At 38.2% G+C, this 22,651-nt stretch overlaps 1 protein-coding gene across 29 annotated transcripts in view; it reads left to right on the top strand.

The window, feature by feature from the left end:
- The window catches only part of LOC133486280 (neurexin-1a-like), a 254,088-nt gene that overhangs the window by 197,639 nt on the left and 33,798 nt on the right, over positions 1-22,651 (top strand). For 19 of the 29 annotated variants that reach the window (XR_009790980.1, XR_009790981.1, XM_061791220.1 and 16 more), the window contains 3 exons: positions 15,132-15,303; positions 20,359-20,448; positions 21,696-22,015. Coding sequence is in view for 27 of the 29 variants with exons in the window: in XM_061791220.1 (XP_061647204.1) it covers positions 15,132-15,303; positions 20,359-20,448; positions 21,696-22,015 (582 nt within the window). In the remaining 2 variants the exon portion in view is untranslated. The remainder of the gene's footprint in view (positions 1-15,131; positions 15,304-20,358; positions 20,449-21,695; positions 22,016-22,651) is intronic. The other 10 variants (XM_061791209.1, XM_061791208.1, XM_061791222.1 and 7 more) reach the window with 1 other exon arrangement.

The raw sequence follows: 22,651 nt of genomic DNA, 5'->3' as shown, positions 1-22,651 counted from the left end.
TCATGTTTACTGACAGGTGAGACCTTCATGACACTGGAATACCCGGCAGATTATCACTGAAGCTGGAAGGCAGAGAGCTGTTGTTGAGCAATAGAGTAATAGCTTGTGATGGAGCATGCCTTTGGATGATTTATATCTATCTGCCTTTGTGAACAACCAGAAATTTGGGCAATATATAATATCTGCTGGTGTGCTGAGTCTGACCTAATTATTTGGGTCCTAACCTTCCCCTCCTAACCAGGTCCTGCTGATAGCCTTAGTATGTTTATTGTTTTTGTCTTTCTTTACCTACAAACCTGAAGTCCACCAACTTTGTTTTTTCCACCTTCCCTTCTCTATATTCAAGGTGTTCATCGTTCTATCCTTGCTTGCAGCACCTTTCATCCTCCAGTACTCTCTCATTCAAAGAAATCAAGTGTCTGCTTCTCCTCTTTCCACCATCAGTCACTCGGGTGCTGGGGTGAGAGATTAATGGCATCCAAGTCATTGTCTGATTCTCTATTATCAAAACTGAACTGTTCCAGTTGACTGTATTTTATCTTTAGGTGCCCAAGAGATGGCAGCTAGAATTTGAATGGGTATATTATCAGAGGAGAAAATGCATTTCAGTGCTGAGAAATGATGTTAAATGGAGTGGATGTGCCTATAAACAAAGTTGTCATACATCATATGTAAAAGAGAATTTATTTTTCACTAGCCTCAGTCTCAGTACTGCACTATTGAAAACATCCATCTATCCATTTTCTTTACTTCTTGTTCTAATTAGGGTCATGAGTGAGCTGAACCCGATCCCAGCTGATTGAACTTAACTGTTTATTACATTCGTTAGCCTGCAAGCTAACAAGCTAGCGAGCTAAAGGCTGGAGCTAAAAAGCTCACTCGACCATGGCGACATCGTTAAAACGTCACGTTAACGGTTTAGAAACGAAACCACAGCGGTGCACGTTATCAGTATTCAGGTAGTAGTTGACTTCAGCAAACTCAATTTCTGTGTCATTGGATTGACAGGTAAAGGTCTCACATCACAGTCAAGCAGCTCGAGGATGGGCTGCATTTTACCTTTTAGTTATCCTTTATTTAAGCAGATAAAAGCTTATTGAGAGATAAAATCTCTTTTTTTAAAGCCAAGCGGCAGCAGAAATTATGCTTTACAACGTGACAACATTCTTAAAATAAATAAAACAAAATAAAAAATAACAGTGACATTAAAATGTATGGCATCTGATTTAAAAAGAGTGACAAGGCCCAAATGCTTTCTAGTACATACATGTTTTTTTTTTCTTTTCGTTTTTTTTTTTTGAAATTCATTCAAATTTGGCAGGCTTTAGCGCATTTTCTGGGCCTCCTCAGTTGGTTTCTGACTCTATACCTATGTGTCAAATATTTAATATTTGTTAATGTGCAATTTTTGCAAAGAGAGCTGGAATCTGATTTATTGATATTTTGTATTTTATCTGAGATATTTTATTTATTGTTCTACGTTATAATGCCAATATTCGATGTTTCTTGATTTGAAAGTTGATTGTTCTTAAAAAGAATGTACTTGAATTATTATACTCTATAATATCATTATATCAGTGGCATGAAAAAAAACAACGATACTATTGTTTACCGTGATAGTTTTTGGGAAAATATATCGTCCTAAAAAATTGCTACTGTGACAGGTTGAAACACAATATATTGAGAAAGAGCAAGAGCAATGGATAACACAAAATACGGTACAAATTGTACTAATAAAAATCTGTAAAAAAGTGGGACCGTGAAACAACAACCATCATATAGCGGAGGATTACTCTATCTGTACTCCGTGATGATAAATTGCAGGGACTCATTGTTCCAGGGGTGGGACTCATTGTTTCCAGACATGTGCATCCTGGGACTCACATAGTCTCAAGTGTAAAATGATCTATGCAACTACATACTTGATAATTTAACTTACACTATTACTCTGATATATAGTAGGGGAGCCCTCAGCTGTTTTATGGTCTCTAAAAGAAGCTTACACTCCCAAACTTTGAGAGCCCCTGGTCTATTTGGAACTGATTTGCCATATAAGATGGCTTTCATGAAAGGGACCACTAAAACAAGTGGTGTAACATGCATGTAAAAGGTTTTTCTAAGTGAATTTAGAATTCACCTTGAATATACCTATCAACTACAGTTTGTATTAGTAGAATAATACTAATAGGAGGATTGGTTTTGAGTTGACATGAGGACAAGAATTTGTACATGCTTTGATTCATTTATCTAAAAAGGAAAGGACACGGGAATTTTTTTTGCACAGGTGCAAAACACAAAAACGCTGCCACCTGTCATGAAAATGTGCATTCTTATAAAAGAGTGACCTTAAGAGAGAGCTAATAATTGGAGTCAGCGGAAAAGCTGGACCCATCTAAGCAGTGACTTTCTGTGTGCATATATGCAGTGCATCAAGTACAGCAGTTTCACCTTTGTTCCAGGTTCACAACCAGTCCTGTTTAACAAGATAAATAATGGAAGTGTATGATGAAATATAGCAACCGAGGGTTGCAATTGATTCATATCTACAAATTCTCTTGCTGTGTTTGCGTTCATTGACATTAACCCTCTGGCATCATTACAGAGACTTCTTTGTCTCAAAGGAGACAGCCAAAGTTCAAACGTTTGTTTAGGTGACTGTTTCAACATAAGATGTGAGTGTGCCACATGCACTGTTTCTAAAGTCCCTGATAGGAAAAGATGTTTAAAAAAAAAAAAAAACATGGAAAATGACATTGAAACATGCGGGGAGGGATTTGAGCAGGAAGCAAAAATCAGGAGCAGTAAGAAGAGTAATAAATAGGACATTAAAATGGAAGCAAAGTGAGAGAGTGCAAAAACTGGGTGGAAAGAGTAGTAATAGCCTCGGGCTGTGAGGCACCAGCCCAAGTATCATTGTCAATTAACTCCGCGACCTAGTAAAAATGTTCAGTCTATTTCAGACTATTAATGATGTGCACCATCAGTTCCAACTCACTTGGCCTGACACTAGTCTGCATCACATTAGCGTGCCCCCCACAGTGCATGTTTTACCACAGAAGAAGCTGCATGCTAATGAAGAACTGTTCAAATCCCTTCTTAAAATGTTTGGAAATTATTGACTTGGTACTTTGTAATAACTGAAAATATAAGCAGATACCAGCTTGCAATTTATCACCAATTACTACCGAGGACTGCAAGAGGTGAGCCATGGCTTGTTTTGAGGCAAGTTAGCTGAATGTTAAAAGTCAGGTTTTTTTTTTGGGATGTTTGTTTTTAAGAAATGAACATTCTTTATCTTTTTAGATGTTTTGTTTTTATTATCTTAGTAACTATTAGAAATCTCTTTGGAGTTGATTGCTCTTATACCAGATAGATCTTGTTTTTTGTAAAGTGAAGCTAGCCTATATTACAGCGATTCTGTTGTATTACCCAGCCTTGACATCCCATTGATGCTGTGGTTGTAGTGAACACTGCAGGGTAGAAATTTGCATTGTTTCATTCGACAGGGCCAAAAATACACCACTCTGAGGCTAGTGCTCTCTTCTCCCATTAATTCTGTTCTGATTAAGCACTGGGACCTGCCTTAATAATCAATTTCCTCTCATTAGTGCAAGTGTAATTGGTGTCCTCGTTATAGACCAATTAAAATGTGTCAATAGCTCATCTAGTTAACCATTCAATTGTTATATGGTGCGTGGTAATAAGTTCCAGTCAGTAATGATTAACAATGCATGAATATAAAATGATCAACTCAGTGGCTAGATGAAAACTAGAGACCAGATTTTTTTTTTTTTTAGCAATGCTTCAATCACACATTGAAAGCACACCTGTAGTTATTACACCTTGAAAAATCAGCTTCAATATTACACCAAAACATACATCCCCTAGCAATCTATGTTGCTCTTTGAGACAAGTTCTTTTCGCATTGTTCACATGTTTTCATGCTGTCAGCTTCTGAATATGGGAGGAAATGGGAAGCAGAGTCAAGACTGAAGCAGATGAAAGCCCCTGTTCAGTCTGTCACTTGGAGCCTATTTGCAATCACCTTTCACAGTGTTGATGTGTGCAATGGCAGGTTCTCACTCCACTCCAGTTTTTCCTGAGAATGTGTTGCCCAGTGCCATCCAAAATAAATTACCAATAAAATAAATGAGACAAAATCTAGACACCCAAAATAAAAAGTTATTTGGTACTTTTAAAAATATATGAAAAAAAAGATTTGGGTGCAAAGTGTACTTTGTTTAAATGGCAGCTCTGGCAAGATGTGTCACCTTGCTCTCAGTAACCCTAACAAGGTTAGGTTTGACACTGCACCATCACCGTGGCGGCACAGCGGCAGGTGATGCATGCTTGTATGGTGTGTCAGAGGAAGCGGGCATGGTGTTGATGACTGTTCACTCAGCTTGTGAAGCAAAAATGTGGGTTTCATTACCTGCACCAAGGAGGTTATGCGCACTTGGGCTTAGTCTTGTTCTCTTATTTATTTGTGATATGGACCTGGATTTTTTGAAATGTTAGATGGTTATTTTTCCAAGGATGTTTTTTTTCTCTGTAAAATGAATGCAAAATCAGAACGCGCAAAGTTGTGGACTCAACTGTGTGTTTAATGGTGACGTTTTTCTGCAACAAAGTGTGTAAGCAACAATCTGCCCAGACTGCAATTATGGGTCAGGCCGCTTCTAAAATAGGACCTGTGGACAGAGACAATCATCCCATATCTGTTTGGGGGCTCTATATAAATTTGTGGCTAGGCAAGATATGGGTACAAACAGACAGGTACGTGCAGACTGCCCAGAAAAAGTAAAGGTAAATATTTCTTTCGCTGAGGGAACACTATTCTTAGTCCTTACCCTTAACCAAGTATTTAATTTGTTAAGCAAGTGGGAGATTACTACCCCACAAAAGTTTGCTAATCATTTTTAATGTATGACAAGTTGTAGAAAGCAGATTATTAGGAATTAATTATGTAGAAATAAAAAAATTTTGTATGTGGTTTCAGATTTATAAATGTTGTGAGCTTTATCTGACATTTCATATCACTTTTAACCATGTAGTCTGTCTTGATTGATTCGATACGGTATATTAGTTTGATGGCAGACAAGACTTGATCCTCAATTACAAATACAGTGACTGATATCTTCTGCCGCCTTTTTTTTTTTATCTGTCAACTACTTCGCAGCCACTAAATCCCTCCACATGACAAGCCTTGTTCGAATGAAAATAGGGCATTAGAGCAGCAACAGCGGAGTAAGGAATTACAAATTTAAAATATAGCAAAATCAGACATCGCTATTCATTCTCTAGACAAATTGAAGGCACGGTTCGCTCCTCTAAGGTATTGTCTTTTTCTTGCTGTAGAAATTTAAGTAATCCTCCCATCAGACAAATTGGGTTTAAAGGATGAATGAGTGCTCCATATTAACATAAAAAAGTATCACACTTGAATAAATGTAAGTATATTAATCCTCAAAGGTGCATCAAATTGAACTAGAAATTCCAATTACCTGACAAATGATGTGTAATCCTGGAATATTTGTATTAGCAGAGATTGAACGACGCTGGTTAAGACTCCTGCAAAACATGGCAAACCCCAGATCACATGCAGACATCCTAGCTGTGGTGATTTTGGGGACTCGCACTGGACACCATTCAGTCCAGGACCGTCACTGGATGGATGAATGGATGGATGGATGGAAGGTATTTGGGAAGGAAGGAAGGAAGGAAGGAAGGAAAGAGAAAGAAAGAAAGAGAAAGAAAGAAAGAGAAAAAAATGGTTGCTACAGCTCTTAATGGCCTTATTTGTTTTTTGTTTTTAGCACTGTTTTCCAATACAAGCAGACACGATATATATCTTTAATAAGAATAAGTGTGTTTAAGGAAATTACAGTGGGCACGGAAAGTATTTAGACCACCTTAAAATTTTCACTCTTTGTTATATTGCAGCCATTTGCTAAAATCATTTGAGTTCATTTTTCCTCATTAATGTACACACCGCAACCCATATTGACAGAAAAAAATTCAATTGTTGAAATTTTTGCAGATTTATTAAAAAAGACAACCAGTTCAGGGTGTACCCCGCCTCCTGCCCGATGATAGCTGGGATAGGCTCCAGCACACCCGCGACCCTAGTGAAGAGAAGCGGCTCAGAAAATGGATGGATGGATGGATATTAAAAAAGAAAAACTGAAATATCACACGGCCATAAGTATTCAGACCATTTGCTCAGTATTTAGTAGAAGTACCCTTTTGAGCTAATAGAGCCATGAGTCTTGTTGGGAATGATGCAACGAGTTTTGCACACCTGGATTTGGGGATCCTCCGCCATTCCTCCTTGCAGATCTTCTCCAGTTCTGTCAGTTTGGGTGGTAAACGTTCGTGGACAGCCATTTTCAGGTCTCTCCGGAGATGCTCAATTGGTTTAAGTCAGGGCTCTGGCTGGGCCATTCAAGAACAGTCACGGAGTTGTTCTGAAGCCACTCCTTTGTTATTTTAGCTGTGTGCTTAGGGTCATTGTCTTGTTGGAAGGTGAACCTTCGGCCCAGTCTGAGGTACTGAGCACTCTTTTTGTCCAGGATATTCCTGTGCTGGGCTGCATTCATCTTTCCTTCGATTGCAACCAGTCGTCCTGTCCCTGCAGCTGAAAAACACTCCCACAGCATGATGCTGCCACCCACCATGATTCACTGTGGGGACGGTATTGGACAGGTGATGAACAGTGCCTGGTTTTCTCCACACATACCGCTTAGAATTAAGGCCAACAATTTCTATCTTGGTCTCGTCAGACCAGAGAATCTTATTTCTCACCATCTTGGAGTCCTTCAGGTGTTTTTAAGCAAACTCCATGCGGGCTTTCATGTGTCTTGCACTGAGGAGAGGCTTCCTTCGGCCCACTCTGCCATAAAGCCCCGACTGGTGGAGGCCTGCAGTGACGGTTGACTTTCTCGAACTTTCTCCCATCTCCCAACTGCATCTTGGGAGCTCAGCCACAGTGATCTTTGGGTTCTTCTTTACCTCTCTCACCAAGGCTCTTCTCCCTCGATTGCTCAGTTTGGCTGGAAGGCCAGCTCCTGGAAGAGTTCTGGTCGTCCCAAACGTCTTCCATTTAAGCATTATGGAGGCCACTGTGTTCTTAGGAACCTTAAGTGCAGCAGAAATGTTTTTGTAACCTTGGCCAGATCTGTGCCTTGGCACAATTCTGTCTCTGAGTTCTTCAGGCAGTTCCTTTGACTTCATGATTCTCATTTGCTCTGACATGCACTGTGAGCTGTAAGGTCTTACATAGACAGCTGTGTGGCTTTCCTAATCAAGTCCAATCAGTATAATCAAACACAGCTGGACTCCAATGAAGGTGTAGAACCATTTCACGGATGATCAGAAGAAATGGACAGCACCCGAGTTAAATAGGTGAGTGTCACAGAAAAGGGTCTGAATACTTATGGCTGTGTGATGTTTGTTTTTCTTTTTTGATAAATCTGCAAAGATTTCAACAATTCCAATTTTTTTCTTTCAATATGGGGTGCAGTGTGTACATTAATGAGGAAAAAAAATTACTTAAATGATTTTAGCAAATGGCTCCAATATAACAAAGAGTGAAAAATTTAAGGGGTCCTAATACTTTCCGTACCCACTGTATATTGATTTCTGGTTTTCCAATAAAGAAGAAAGATTAAAGAGGATACAGTATGTCAGCTGAATATGAGCGAGATCCATCTGTTTTTTATGCTCGGCTTCTCACTTCAGCCTGACAAAAAACACATTATACATTTATATATATATATAAAGTTGAGTTTAGAGGTGGTAAAACGTATCATTAACAAAATACCAATGTTCATAGTGTTTTTTTTCATGTTAAATTGTGACAACGAGATGTCGATGTTCTTCATGCAAAAAAAAAATAATTATCAATACAAGAAGTTATATTAGAGCATTTAAATAATTGATGTCGGTTTTGTGTCTTACATTTTGCAAAATACAGAGCAAAACAAAAAAAGTATTTTCAATGTCTAATGTCAACTTAATGCACTTCAGCATACATCTACCCTTGTGTTTATTTTTGTTAAAAAAAAGAATTATATTTTTTGTAAAATAATACAATTTTGGGCGGCACGGTGGACGACTGGTTAGAGCGTCAGCCTCACAGTTCTGAGGACCCGGGTTCAATCCCCGGCCCCGCCTGTGTGGAGTTTGCATGTTCTCCCCGTGCCTGCGTGGGTTTTCTCCGGGCACTCCGGTTTCCTCCCACATCCCAAAAACATGTATTAATTGGAGACTCTAAATTGCCCGTAGGCATGACTGTAAGTGGGAATGGTTGTTTGTTCCTATGTGCCCTGCGATTGGCTGGCAACCAGTTCAGGGTGTACCCCGCCTCCTGCCCGATGACAGCTGGGATAGGCTCCAGCACGCCCGCGACCCTAGTGAGGAGAAGCGGCTCAGAAAATGGATGGATGGAATACAATTTTGAACAATTTTTATAACACTGTCTGTACTGTATGTAGAAGGGAAGAAGTGATAACTTCTCAATTGATGAAGCATATTACAACTTGACATTTGGTACAGCCAAGGTGTGACACATTTTGACAAAACAGCGAACTTGTAACATAATTACATGAGAAATTCAAACATTGACCAATTCTAGCAGAACGGAGCTCACTAAAACAAGACAGAATTACATGTTTATGAGTGGAGAGACCTGATTATCACAGGAAATCTCATGCAACAAATGGGCCTGCAATATAATTCATACAAGTCAGTGAATTCAATTCCCAGAGTAAAACATATCCATCGATGTGATTTTTATTTTATTTTTTCTGTTTTCAAACATTCAAAGCAGACTTTGAAAATCTATTGAAATTTAATATGGTTCTTTTGAAATAGGTACAGTATATTAAAGAGACCCAATAATATTCTCAGTGTGATCTCAGACAACTAGTTTCACTCTATCCCTCTATTTTTTTCAGTTTGATCTTACTATGGTAGATAGGGGTGTAAACTGTAATATACAAATAGGTGCACTTGAGTCTTGGCAGACTCCGGGGAAGGAAGTCCTGGTGGAGAGGACAGAGCTGAAGGTCGACTCAGCCTGACTGCACGCCAGCTGTCAGAAGTGGACAGACAGCAGAATCACCTTAAACCTGAATGGATTTCTTTGAGTGAGACAGAATGAAATTTCAGATATATGTTGACCTCTCTTGATGGAAAGTGTCACCGCATACCTGAAGATGGAGCAAAAGAAAAGGCTTATAGATAGCAAATGTCATTTTAGGAAGAGATGAGCAGTTCCTGGCTTCTCTCTTTTCCTAACTTCTGTTATAGACTCCATCCATCCATCCATTTTTTTTTACCGCTTCTCCACACAAGGGTCGCGGGCTGTTATAGACTCTCTACTCGGAATTCCGTCTTTTTTTTTTTTTTTTTTTTTTTTTAAAGCTACATATTTTGGTATGTTCTTGCTATATCTCATAAGCGATGCTGCATTATATATTGTATACATTTTAAGCATAGACTATAGGTAATAATAAGCAGCTTGTCTTCTGTTATTCCCTTTAAGTCCTCATTTAACAAACTGCTGGAGCTGGAGAGATGATTTATTAACAGAAAAGCCGGTTCATAAAGTCGGCTAGCAGTAGAAACAATTTCAAGCCAACTTCACAGATAATTAGGCACTTTAGCCAGTGGGTTTGATTTTGAAAGGAGCTGAGCTCACAGCAAATGCACCCTTACCTCAGTAAGTTGGAGATACTATCGTAATGAGATGGTTTGGATTTCAGAACCTAAACTTCACACCATGAGGACCTCTTTTTTGTTATTTAGTGTATATAAGGAAATATACTTAAAGCACAAAATAAAATGGCACCAAGTTAACAGCCACAGTACTGAAAACCAAATAAAAGACAAAATAAAAATACTCACCCTTACAGAACGCATGACACGTAATAGAGATTGAACAGGAAGGTGTATATCGTTTAGTTGGTACTGTTCGAATTACTAAATTTGCGCAGGCAACATTTAAACACATCTTTCATTTAGTCTGCTTTGTCAGTTTTAAAAAGAAAAAGAAATACACATTTCGAAAACAGTAAAAATGTATTGGCAACCCTCTGATCGTTTTCATGCTGTACTTAGTGTTAAACTATATCCCATTTACATTAGCATCTGCTTTGCAAAATGAGTGTATTTATTTTTGGGGAATTTGTGTATGTTATTGATATTTAATTAGACTGTTTGTTACTGGGGTGGCACGGTGGAAGGCTGGTTAGCACATCTGCTTCACTGTTCTGAGGACCCGGGTTCAAATCCGGCCTCACCTGTGTAGAGTTTGCATGTTCTCTCTTTGGGTTTTCTCCGGGCACTCCGGTTTCCTTCCACATCCCAAAAACATGCGTGGTAAGTTAATTGACGACTCTAAATTGCCCTTAGGTGTGAATATGAATGTGAATGGTTGTTTGTTTATATGTGCCCTGCGATTTCGTAGTGTACCCCGCCTCTCGCCCGAAGATAGCTGGGATAGGCACCAGCACGCCCGTGACCCTTATGAGGATAAGCGGTACGGAAAATGAATGAATGAATGTGTATTACTAAGTAGCCAATCACACTGTCCGTCTGTGCTATCACTGGTACCTTTGTCATGGCATCACAGAAAACACAAAACAGACAAACATTGGTAGATTATAATATTATTCACACGTTCTATTTGCATGTTCTGTATTATCAAAAAAGATGACTTAACTTAACTTAACTTAATATGACTTAACAGAGATACAGTAATGTGCCAAAATCTAAGGCCATCACTAGCTTTGTTTTTATCGTGTACCTTTGTCATCGCATTCATGTTGAATATTAACCAGTAAAGGAGGACAGATACATTTAGCATGATTATGTAAAACAAAAACAAAAACTTCCTTAAAACTTTGTCATTAGGTGGTGCATGACACAAGAAAGAAATGTTTGATGGATGTAGGTATGGGTACATGAAGATATAATTGATTTTTATTTTGTATTTTATTTTTTTTGCTTTTTAACAGTTTAACCCTGGCAAATACTGTATATGTGCTCTACTGAGAAGTTATATAAAGTAATTATGGCATTTCTAAACCAACAAATCCAATGGTCGACTAAGACTTTTCCGCAGTACTGGACATTAATAAACATGGACTCCACTCATCTCTCATTTTGTCAGTGCTCTTTGCTCACCCAAATGTACGAGGAGAGCTAGTGTGTTGATGCAGTTCCATGTGATGACGCCTTATTGAGACTTGATCCTGTGTGCCAACGTGATGTCTTAATCATATGCTCAACAGAATTTTGCAAAGGGATAAGAGACCACATGTCCAAACATATATAGTGATGCTTAAGTGATTAGAAAAGTGGAAAATGGTCATTTGTTTAAAAACAACAACAATAACAACAATAATAATTATTATTATTATTTATTCTGCATTTAAGTGGTGTGGCTTGTAGGTGAAACAATATAACAATATGCGTACATTTTCCCATGGGAGTCAGTATGTGACAATGTCAAAACTTCTTCATTCTAAACCATTGTTCATCAGTAATGCCCTGCGTTGAAATGTATTTTGTGCAGCTAATCCCATTATCTAAACAAATAAACCAAAACATTGAATATGTAGGCTTCGGTAGCCTTAAACACAGTAGTATATTTTTATACTGTATGTTTGCCTCAGTTTTCGACCCAGTATGGGGTAATGAATCATATGGGTCGTTTGCTTCATTTATAAGGCCGAAATGTCTGTTTTCCGGAATGCCACTGTGTTGTAATACTGAGATATCTCAATGATTGCATGGATATGTTTACATTGTCATATACAAGATGTTGCTGTAGCCATAATTGCTAAGGTATGGATGAATGACTGCATAATGTACAGTTCATGAAGCAGAAATAGATGCCGCAAAAAAGGGGGGTTCATTTTCTTTGTGCCTAATTCTTCCGTTAGCTCTGTAATTTCATTAACAAAGCTTAAAAGGGAGAAGCAGAAGACTGTCAGGGGTAATTAAAAGATAAGGTGGAGAGAATGGCCTGCATGTCCTTGCTACACGAAGACATTTAGCCTCTGTGGTGAGATCATACTGTAATATTCCCTCAAGTCAGCATGCTCATGTGCACATACATTAGATGCTCACAAAGACGTACTTAAGGGATGCCAGAGATGCTCCTCCACCTGCCAAAAGAGCCTCAGAGGCTTTTGCAGTGTAGAACGATGGGTTGCAGTCCTGTGGCATTGGGCTATAAAATATGGCTGAAGCACAGTCATGGTCCTCATAAACAACTTATAAATGAGTACTGAAGTATTCATATTTTGCATCATTCGGGGAGAAGGACTTACACCATGTCAGAATGCATTTCTGTCTGTTTTGCAGAATGGGTAATAAAATGGGTCCAGTAAACAGTTCATGGTTTAAATCTTGCTTCGTTTGACCTTTTCCAACTATAACCTGTATGTGCATTACCTTAAATAAATGAGTAGGATGCATTATTTCTGATATGATTTTTTGGGCATGAGAGTAAGAAAGAAATGCTGATACACAAGCGTTTGGGCTCTGGTTTGCAGCTTTATTGCTACTAAAACAACTATGCCTATGGTTGTATAATGACTGCAGATGGGAACATTTAACGAGCGACTGACACCCCTGATATTATGCCAGCCACTCCGCCCTCCAGCTGCGAGGATAAGAAGCATTAAAAAAACTCTGAAAAGATTAGAGGAGAATGGTGGATCAACTTCATCAGTTAATTAAACTCTATTGCAGCTTGATGAGCAATTAATCAAGACGCCATGCAGAATGTCAGGCAAGGCTGAATTGTCTGGGTGTGGTAGCTACGTGTGCACCATAGAGTATGTGGTGAGCAACCCTAAAATTGCAGCAATGGCCACGGTTTATACAGTATAAGCAGCTATCACTCACTCTGACATTAGCCTATGAGATATTAAAACTCCAGTATTGGATCCTCTCGGCACATGACAGAACTGCATGCTTAAGTCTTACCAATTTTAAGAAATGTTGTAATATTTTACATTCATAGAAAATGTTCCTTACATACAGTTCATGTCTTGTACAGTATAGGTCTTTCTGCAAGGATAGGCAGCAGCAGCAGTTATTCCTAATTTTGAATGAACATGGAATCTAAATACACTATGTGTTGGCACACTTGCATTGTGAAAATAGAAATAAATATGGAGTCGGTCGCCCTTATGCAGATAGAACAGCTGCAACTCTTCCCGGAAGACTTTCAACAAGATGTTGAAATGTGTCTGTGGGAAATTTTGTGAGGTCAGAGGTCACCTAGTGGGTGCGACCTACTTAGTTTCTCACCCTGAAGCATCTTAAAATCTGTCTTGCTATGGACATTTAGGTTGCAAACCTTAACAAGACCATGGGAAGCATTAAAAGTAAATTGGAGGAAGCTATTTAAAGCAGGATTTTAATTGAGCTGGTCCCTGAAGACTACTGGTTACGAAGAAGTTCAGTATTAAGCTGTCCAGATTTTGAAGGTCAAAAATGCTCTCTTATCTCTTGCAGATACTTGCCTTAGACTAAATTTTATAAATCAGAATATCATGTAGTGTGCAGCACACTGCACAGCTGCTGTCTCAGGGACAGGGACTCTTCCTAAAGGATTTTAAGGGGAGCAAATCACTCAACCTGATGTAAATTAACTCAAAGGGAAGGTTTTACTGCCACGTCAATGTCTGAAAATCATCCTCTCACACTTTTCACACACCCCGCAAGCATGACAAGAGACGAGCCTACTCCAGTAGCGTTTGTGGATTAGTTTTCCTCCAATGAGAAAGTATTGCATCAGGTTATGCAACTTGGACATTACAGTATGTACATAAAAAGGAATTACCGGTTATAATTTGGATTGTACCGCCAAACTTGGCTTTTTAGAGAAGTTCTGAATTATCCGAATTTAAACAGAACCAGGATCAAGTGTTGTTGGAAAGCAGTTGATTCGTTCATTTGAGAGAGTTATTGCGAGAGACTGAGATGCAGAGCAGTGTTAACTGTGCTGACTGGATAATGACATGCGGAGTGCTGCGGCTCTACCATTGGTTTAGCTTCCAACCAGATGCTCATTTCATGCAATCTCCAAAGAGAAGAGAGATGCTTGCAGTAGCATGCACACTCATTGAAAATGTATTAAGCAGTAGATATTAACAACTTGGACGATAAATTGTTAAAGGAACTTGCCTCATGTAGAGATCTGCAAGCTGAAGTCAAACATGATTACTGTTGCTCTTAAATGTTAGCAGTTACTTAAAGTATTATAAATGTTCAGCCAAAATAGGACAAGTAGCCATATTAGATTTAAAAAAACAAACAAAACAAAAAAAAACATTTCCATTTATATTACACTAATTAAGAAGCAATATTGCCATGTTGTTGTTGTTGTTTTTTCTCCCAGCAGGGATGTCAATCAATCTATCTATCTATCTATAATTGAAGTTTTAAAAAAGTGCTTTATCTATAAAATGACAATGTGAGTATGAGATGAGGTGCACACTAGGGTAATTCATCCATCCATTTCCTGTACTGCTTATCCTCACTAGGGTCGCGGGCGGGCTGGAGCCTATCCTAGTTATCTTCGGGCGAGAGGCGAGGTACACCCTGAACTAGATGCCAGCCAACTGCAGGGCACACATATACAAACAACCATTCACACTCACATTCACACCTACGGACAATTTAGAGTATTAAATCAACCTACCACGCATGTTTTTGGGATGTGGGAGGAAACTGGCGACCAGTTCAGGGTGTACATCGCCTCTCGCCCAAAGATAGCTGGGGTAGGCGCCAGTACACGCGTGACCCTTGTGAGGATAAGCGGTACAGAAAATGGATGGATGGATGATAACTTGATCTTTAACTTTCCCCATAGTTGATCAACGAAATGTCATCAAATGCCTTAGTGGACACTGTAAATTTAAAAAAAAAAAATTTCATGGTTAGAGAGGACATAATTAAGACATTCCATATTTTGGTGATGGTACATACTAATCAAATTAAATATCATTAATTTACAGCATATACTGTATAAATTATGTCACATCAACCATTTTGCAGAAGAAAAAAAACGTTCAAACCTGTTGTATTTTGTGTTCTTCTTGTTTCAGGAAAGAGGAAACATTGCTGTTGTGTTTAATGTCGGAACAGACGACATTAACATAGAGGAGACGTCCAAGTTTGTAAACGATGGAAAGTACCATATAGTGAAGTTTACAAGGAGTGGGGGTAATGCCACTCTCCAGTTGGACGACCTACCTGTCATTGAGCGCTACCCCCAAGGTGAGTGACCCACTCTCCCTTGAGAAGCATGCATTTGCTAATTAAAGTTGATTAAAAAAATAAGATCAAGCAAATAATTCAAACTGCACTTGTTATGATTATGTAATGTTGTTGATTATTCTCTTTCCAGCAGCTGTGTAGAATAATACCAGTGTTTTCATTATGCTGTACATATGAATGTTTTTGAGCTTTTTTTTTTTTTTTAATCAGATACAACTTTTACCAACCGGGAAGCCACTCACACTGTTGACAGTGTAACTAATGGTTTATTTACAGTAGATTAAAATCTGCCTACATGCTACATTTAGTGTTACCAAGTTTATAGTACAACACTAAAATTAAATGAAATTGAATTACATGTATATCATTTAGTTGCTGAACCTGTTGTGTGTTATTGCATGAAGTTGACATATTATGAATAAATACCTTGGCTAAAGAAGGACCTAGCAACACTGGTATTTTTCTGTGCAGTCTCTACATGTCAGTAACATGACTGTATTTACTGAAAAAGTGTTTAAACATCACAGTTTATATTACAGTACTGCATAAGGCTTTGACAAAAGCTACTGTGGATAAATATGTAGTGAAAAGCTACACACATCCTAATGATCAACTCCAAACTATTAATCGGAACATTTACACCCAAACAGGACTCTATCCAGCTGTAAATCAACATCATATGTTTGAATCTGAGAGCGAATTAAATGTCTTGGCAGTAGGACAAATGTTTTTTTTTTGTTGTTTTCAGAATGTTTATTGACTTTTTTATCAATTATTGAGACATCCATCCAAAAGCAAGATGGTCAAATGAGCTCAAGTCTTCCTGCTAGCCTTGGGTAAAACATGGACAGTAACACTTTTGACATGTTGCAGACTGGGGGAAAAGCAAGGCAGGGTTAATAGTCATTCCTCGAAAAGGTACAGGCAGGCAGACAGTGCTCTTGAAGCTGCAGAAAGCAACTTTGTTTGCCTGTTTTGTTACTCAAGAGTGAGCTATTTGTCAAGCTTAGTTCATTATAGCGTTAGCTCAGTGTGTAATGACATCAAGGGTATTGTTGTTTTCTATAATACTTTGGTTTATTTTTTTTTAAAGGACTTTTTTTTAAGGTTGAACACAATCCATTCTGCGATGCTGGTCAACCTCAGAGTGATTTGGAATGAACAATTAATTCATGTTCTTGTTTCATTGTTTCAACTTCTGGTGTACATCCTTTTTATCTTAACACTACAGGATGAGGCTGCTCCTTCTTTTGGAATAAGTGTAGCACAAAAGCCAAAAAAAAGAACAACACATTCCGAATTTTGAATTACACAACCTTTGGGGTAATTAACTTTAGAGGTTGCAGTGTTGATCCAATTTGATGTTATTTAAATAAAAATGCATTCCTTATAATGTAAATGCTTAGCCATATGTGTTGAAACGTGTGTCACCCATAATTCATTTGTAGCAGTTCCGAGGTTAGCTCTTTCATTAGGTTCATTCCAGACTAATTACATCCACTCACAATTGCTGTACAATTCCCCCCTTCACCTCCAGCACACAAACTAATTATTAACTCAGCTCGCCTTTAGTTTGACAAGTACCCATGTATGCCTCTAATGCACTCATAAAAGTTGCCCTTAGCCTCGGAGCCGCTAACAGAATAACAGTGACTATAACAGAGCAAAGCAGACAGCAAAAATGATGGTTGAAAGGTCCAACAGACAGAAAGGTGCAGATTGCATCGCAGGGAGTAATCATTCTGAAAGCAAGGCAATAATTGTTCCACCAAGACTTATATTGCTGTCATCGTATAATCTCATTAAAAAGCCTCGTCCTTCATACTTAAGAGGGCCCATTAAAAATCTTTAGCACAATTATTCTAATCTAAAATTCAAAGCTCACGCGCAGACACATAACTCCCCTTCTGTTGGCTGTACTTCTTGCTTTTATTCTTGCTCTGCTTCACGCCACACACAAAAGGTTGGGTTGCAACAAAAACAAGAGAGGGGAAAAAGGGGCTTCTTCTCCAGAGTATTGGCCATGAAAGTAATACCAACACAATGGTGTTGCCAGGCCCGCAGGGCACCATGCAGGATCCTATTACGGTACCCAATGAGCATGCATTGCACACAAAGATAGTACAGAAGTCCCTGCCCGGCCTTTTTCTTTTTACTGTTATCAGTACACAGTGCACTTACATGACTTCCCCTGCATTATCTTGCCACTCTCTCTGTAGCTTTTACCTCAAGCTGACCACCCCTGCCCCCTCTGTCCATCTCACCCTCGCTCTGATTTCCCCCCCCCCCCCACTTTGCAGTGTGGAGTCTGACTTGCAAAATGCAGAGTGGGTTTGAGGTGGGGGTTGTCTTTTTTTCCTCAAAGGGTCATAGCTGTACTCTTTTTTTTTTTAGCCTCTCTTCTGTTCATGAAGCTGCTCAGGCTGCATGCAGCAAGTTTAAAATATAGTACAATAGACACCACTGGCAAAAATGGGAATTCATCAATCAAAATAATCGTGAGATTTGTCTGGCTTTGCCTTTTTTAAGTGTTTTTATTTCATTAATAGAGAAAATGTTGCAGTATTTTTACAGTACTGACCACTTGGTCACAAAAGACAAACAGAAACAAATCAGACCAAATCAGATCATTTTGGCCAGCTCAGCTGAATCTGCTGTCTGGAAAAGTAGATAAGCTTGGCCATCCCATACTAAACCACATCACCACTAGGCAATATTCACAGGCTCCTCTTGGTGGCCCGATGAATGTACTCTCCTGCAGCCCAGCGGATGGCATTGTTCAAGTGCCACAGTGGGGATCAATACATAATCATAACGCGATTATGTTCTCTTTTAATTGACCCCAGTATGAGGATGACCACATTTGACACCCAACCAAATTGTGAAAGTGCAGAAAAGAGGACATGTTTTTGCGCAGTGGAGACATTTTGGCAGAGTGATTTTCTGTGTGCATGTATAAGAGTGTCGGTGTGTCACTGTTTGCTGATGTGCGTGCCTGTTTGGATTCTTCAACATTTGGTTAATACTTGTTTATTATTATTTTCTATCAGCACGTAATTGAAAGTAATATTAATATATCCTAACTACTAAAAAAAATAAAAAAATCAATATTACAGTATTCTGCATCGTTGTCTCATGTTACAGTATCGATACACTGACATCAGATATCAATATTTTGACTGTTCACCTAAATGACCAATACGACGACGATAAATTCACATCGTGAGTTAATCTGTGATTCCCACCCACTAATCCTTAACATTTTCAGATTTGAAAACAGCACCGTTTTGAATATAAGCGCTTAGCTTTTCATACAATTTCATACATTTTTGTGACAAACACGTTATTGTAATTCTAGTCCCTTCTCACCATTGTCCATATTGTTTTTTTGTTTGTTTGTTTTGCGTGTGTGTGTTTGCTTTGGGGGGGATTTTGACCAAGCATTCAATTATGTGGTCCCAAAGCCAAATTCTTCCTGACTACTACCCTTGACATCATATTACATTTCCTTAAAAAAAATTACCACGTTAGTATTTAAGGGACATGATAGAAATTTTTTCTGAAATGTTGTATAAGCTATAATGAGGTGTACCAATAAAATGAAAAAAATGTACTACAAACAACCTGTGTCAAGGCGGCACGGTGGGCGACTGGTTAGAGCGTCAGCCTCACAGTTCTGAGGAGCGGGGTTCAATCCCCAGCCCAGCCTGTGTGGAGTTTGCATGTTCTACCCGTGCCTGCGTGGGTTTTCTCCGAGCACTCCGGTTTCCTCCCACATCCCAAAAACATGCATTAATTGGGGACTCTAAATTGCCCGTAGGTGTGAATGTGAGTGCGAATGTTGTTTGTTTGTATGTGCCCTGCGATTGGCTGGCAACCAGTTCAGGGTGTACCCCGCCTCCTGCCCGATGATAGCTGGGATAGGCTCCAGCACGCCCGCGACCCTAGTGAGGAGAAGCGGCTCAGAAAATGGATGGAGAGATGGAAACCTGTGTCAACACAATCACAATCTGCAGCCATATTTAATGAATTCAAGAGACAAGTTTTAAAGTTGCTGATCTTTTGTAGTCATTCAAGCCGATGTGATGAAAAATGTCTCGCTACGTCGTCTTTTTTTTTTTTTTTTACCACCAAGACGACCTTTCCCTCAGGTCTCTGTGTTGCTGTCTGCTCAGAGGCCATTCTCCTCCAAAGCATTGTTAGCTACCTGATCTTTAATCTGCACAGAGTGAATTAATATAGTTGATGGAACAAACATTGTCAATCTGCAAGAAGAATGAAGCGGACTGAATTCAATCTCTGCAGACAATAGCAGAGGGGAAAGCATTCACTCTTTAGATCTGGAGAGGTTATTGGCCGTGACAAAAGGTTGATGCAGTTTGTCCTCATTTATGCCGGTGGTCCTCCAAAGTAAAAGCTGAGGTTGCTTTAGGATATTGCTTTGCCATCCATGGCGCTTCTTTGACTTATTTACTGAATGAAACTGTTACAATCCGCAATATCAGTCCCCACGCAAACTTGTGACAGTCAATTTTCATTGTAGCTTTTGTCAAATCCTTTTTTTTTTTTAAGAACGTAACTATGTGATATATATCAACATTGTTTTCTCTGACTGTATAGTTTTATTGTTCAATGTATGTTGTAAATAGAATTACATTTCTTGTTAACTAGGCTATTTATTGCAGGATTGGTATTTACAATGTGTTAAATTTATCTTTCTTTTCAAACCAACAACTGAGGATGACATAACATAAATTTAAGTGATAAGAGATAAGACTTGACAATGAAACTTGTAATGTGGTTTGTTTTATAACATAGCTTTATTAATCTAAAGGATGAACTCATTTAATTTCAATTAATGTAGGCCTAATTTGTGGGATAAAATAAATTAAAATGCTTGTTTAAATAATGGTTTATTAAATATTTGTTTTAAATACACAAAACATTTTCAATATAAAACATGTAAATGTGCAGTTGTTTAGCTATACCAGTCTGAACCTTTAACCTTTGACCTTACAGATTGTAACCACTGAAATGTCTCTTTAAACTTTAAAGGCAACAATGATAACGAACGCCTGGCGATTGCTAGACAGCGAATCCCATTCCGACTTGGTCGAGTAGTTGACGAATGGCTACTCGACAAAGGTAAAATCACTGATTAAAATTTCAAATAGAATAATTTGATCATAACTAAGTTGTTGCAATATTTTGTAAACTCTAAACATAAAATAAAACATGAATAAAATAAATGATTTGAATAGTTAATATAATGTTACTGTTCAATAATGTATTTATGTTTTAGTCAGCTGTTTTAATACGTGTGTGAAATTATGGTTAAAGGGACTATAAATATGAATTTAAATCTCAACATTGATAAAATTTCTATAAATTATGTTCGTATTTTGCTTTAAACTTCTAAACAATAGATATAAATGTAGTATTCATAATTGTCTTGGTTATTTTTTTGTTTTATGTGAAACTTTTTTTTTTAAATATTTTTTGACAGATTAGTGCCTTTTAATTTTTTTGTGATTAAACTGCTAGAAATGATAAATAGAGAACAATGTGAATTGGCGCCAGAATTTTGGAGTCCCTTTAACATATTGTGTTAAGATGTATAGGGCATTATATCAATGAACTGTAACATTAAAACAAACTGAGTGCATGCTTTGATTTTACAATGTAATAACAAATTCATATTTTTCACATAAAATGTGAAATTACCCCCTTTATATATATATTTTTTTTTTTTTATCATTTTGCTGTAATCAACCATCAATTACATTTTTCTTGTTTTTTCCCCCTTTTATTTATGTTTTGTGTTTTTCTTCATGTGATTTCATTTGATGATTCAGTTGTCTATTCTTTGATCACATTTGCTAAAAGGAGTCTGGATGCCTCCTACTAGAATGTTACAGCATGAGTTAGATTTTCTATGATTGCTGTGTTCCAAGTTCCAAGTTCTTAAATTTTAAAACTTGAAGTTAAAACCTGCTTATAGAAACAAATATGAATGCATGCAAATATTGTGTGTATATATATATATATATGTATATATACACACAAGTATATTATTAGTTTGTATTGCTATATAAAAACTACAATTGCAAAATCACTACTGTTTTTATTTTTTATGAGACTGACCTTTTAGCAAAGCTGCTTATATTTTATTTGTTTATTAATTTGTATTTAGTTTTTTCTTTCATAAAGCTGGCATGTCATCATATTAACCGCAATAAATTGCCAGGGTTTGCTTCTACAACCCGTAATTTATTGGTCTCATTAGCCACTGGGCGAGTAATTTGTCTTTGTGTCTTTTTAAAAAAAATGTCTATTTACTTAAAATGTCTACAGTCCAACAGATTTGTATATGTAACATTGTTTTCCCACAGGGCGGCAGCTTACTATCTTCAACAGCCAAACTACTATACAGATTGGTGGCTGGGAGCGAGACCGGACTAGATCCTTTCAGGGCCAGCTTTCAGGCCTCTACTATAATGGCCTGAAAGTGTTCAACATGGCCGCAGAGGGGGACCCCAACATTAAAATCCAGGGCAGCGCGCGGCTTGTAGGGGAGTCACCTTCCTCTATCACGCCACAGTCAAGTACGACAGCCAATCGGTCTGAAACTTCCACAACCATTATGGAACTCACCACCACCACTGCATCTAATCGACGAGCCAAACAGACGACACCACGAGAGCCTCAGCAGGTAAACTGGTCTGTGAATTGTTCTTTTTAACTTGCTGTTCAGACACTGAGTGCTCCCAATGTGGAAAACATTCCAAACTGTTTAGTCTATTTGACAAGAAAGTTGGTGGTAGAATACCATATTTCTGCAACTAGCGCCCTCCACTTAAAAGAAACTACCACCTCTCCCCAAAAAGACACCTGTTTTTCCTGTAAGGAAAGAAAACAGAGGTAATTGTAACTGTCTCATTTCATAAACACTATTGCAACATTAACTACTGAGCCCATTTGAACTGGCTTACCCAAGCCTAAGCAAATATCATAATTTGCCTAAGCAAAGCACTAGCACAGGTGCCTTGGTAGTACATAAAGTGGCCATTGTATGAGGAAATACTGTATTTGCCTCTACTTCAACTTCTACTTCTTTGATCCCTCCGCCCTTAGTACGAGGTACAATATTCATTTGTTTCATCACTACAGGCGGCACCACTGGTGGTAGCCCGAAAAAACTGATATTACTATGCTATTATGGGTTTGGTTAACTGCAAGACAGATGTGATTTTGGTGAAGGATTCAGGAAGTAAAGGACGGCAAGCCACATCTATGGAGCAGTGTGAGAGTCTAGCAACTCAGTAAGTTACAGTGTTAACAGATTTGA

Source organism: Phyllopteryx taeniolatus, chromosome 11, assembly GCF_024500385.1.
Source record: "Phyllopteryx taeniolatus isolate TA_2022b chromosome 11, UOR_Ptae_1.2, whole genome shotgun sequence".
In the NCBI taxonomy this organism is placed as follows: domain Eukaryota; kingdom Metazoa; phylum Chordata; class Actinopteri; order Syngnathiformes; family Syngnathidae; genus Phyllopteryx; species Phyllopteryx taeniolatus.
The sequence above is the reverse complement of the archived record's forward strand: the minus strand, read 5'-3'. Positions and strand labels throughout refer to the sequence as shown.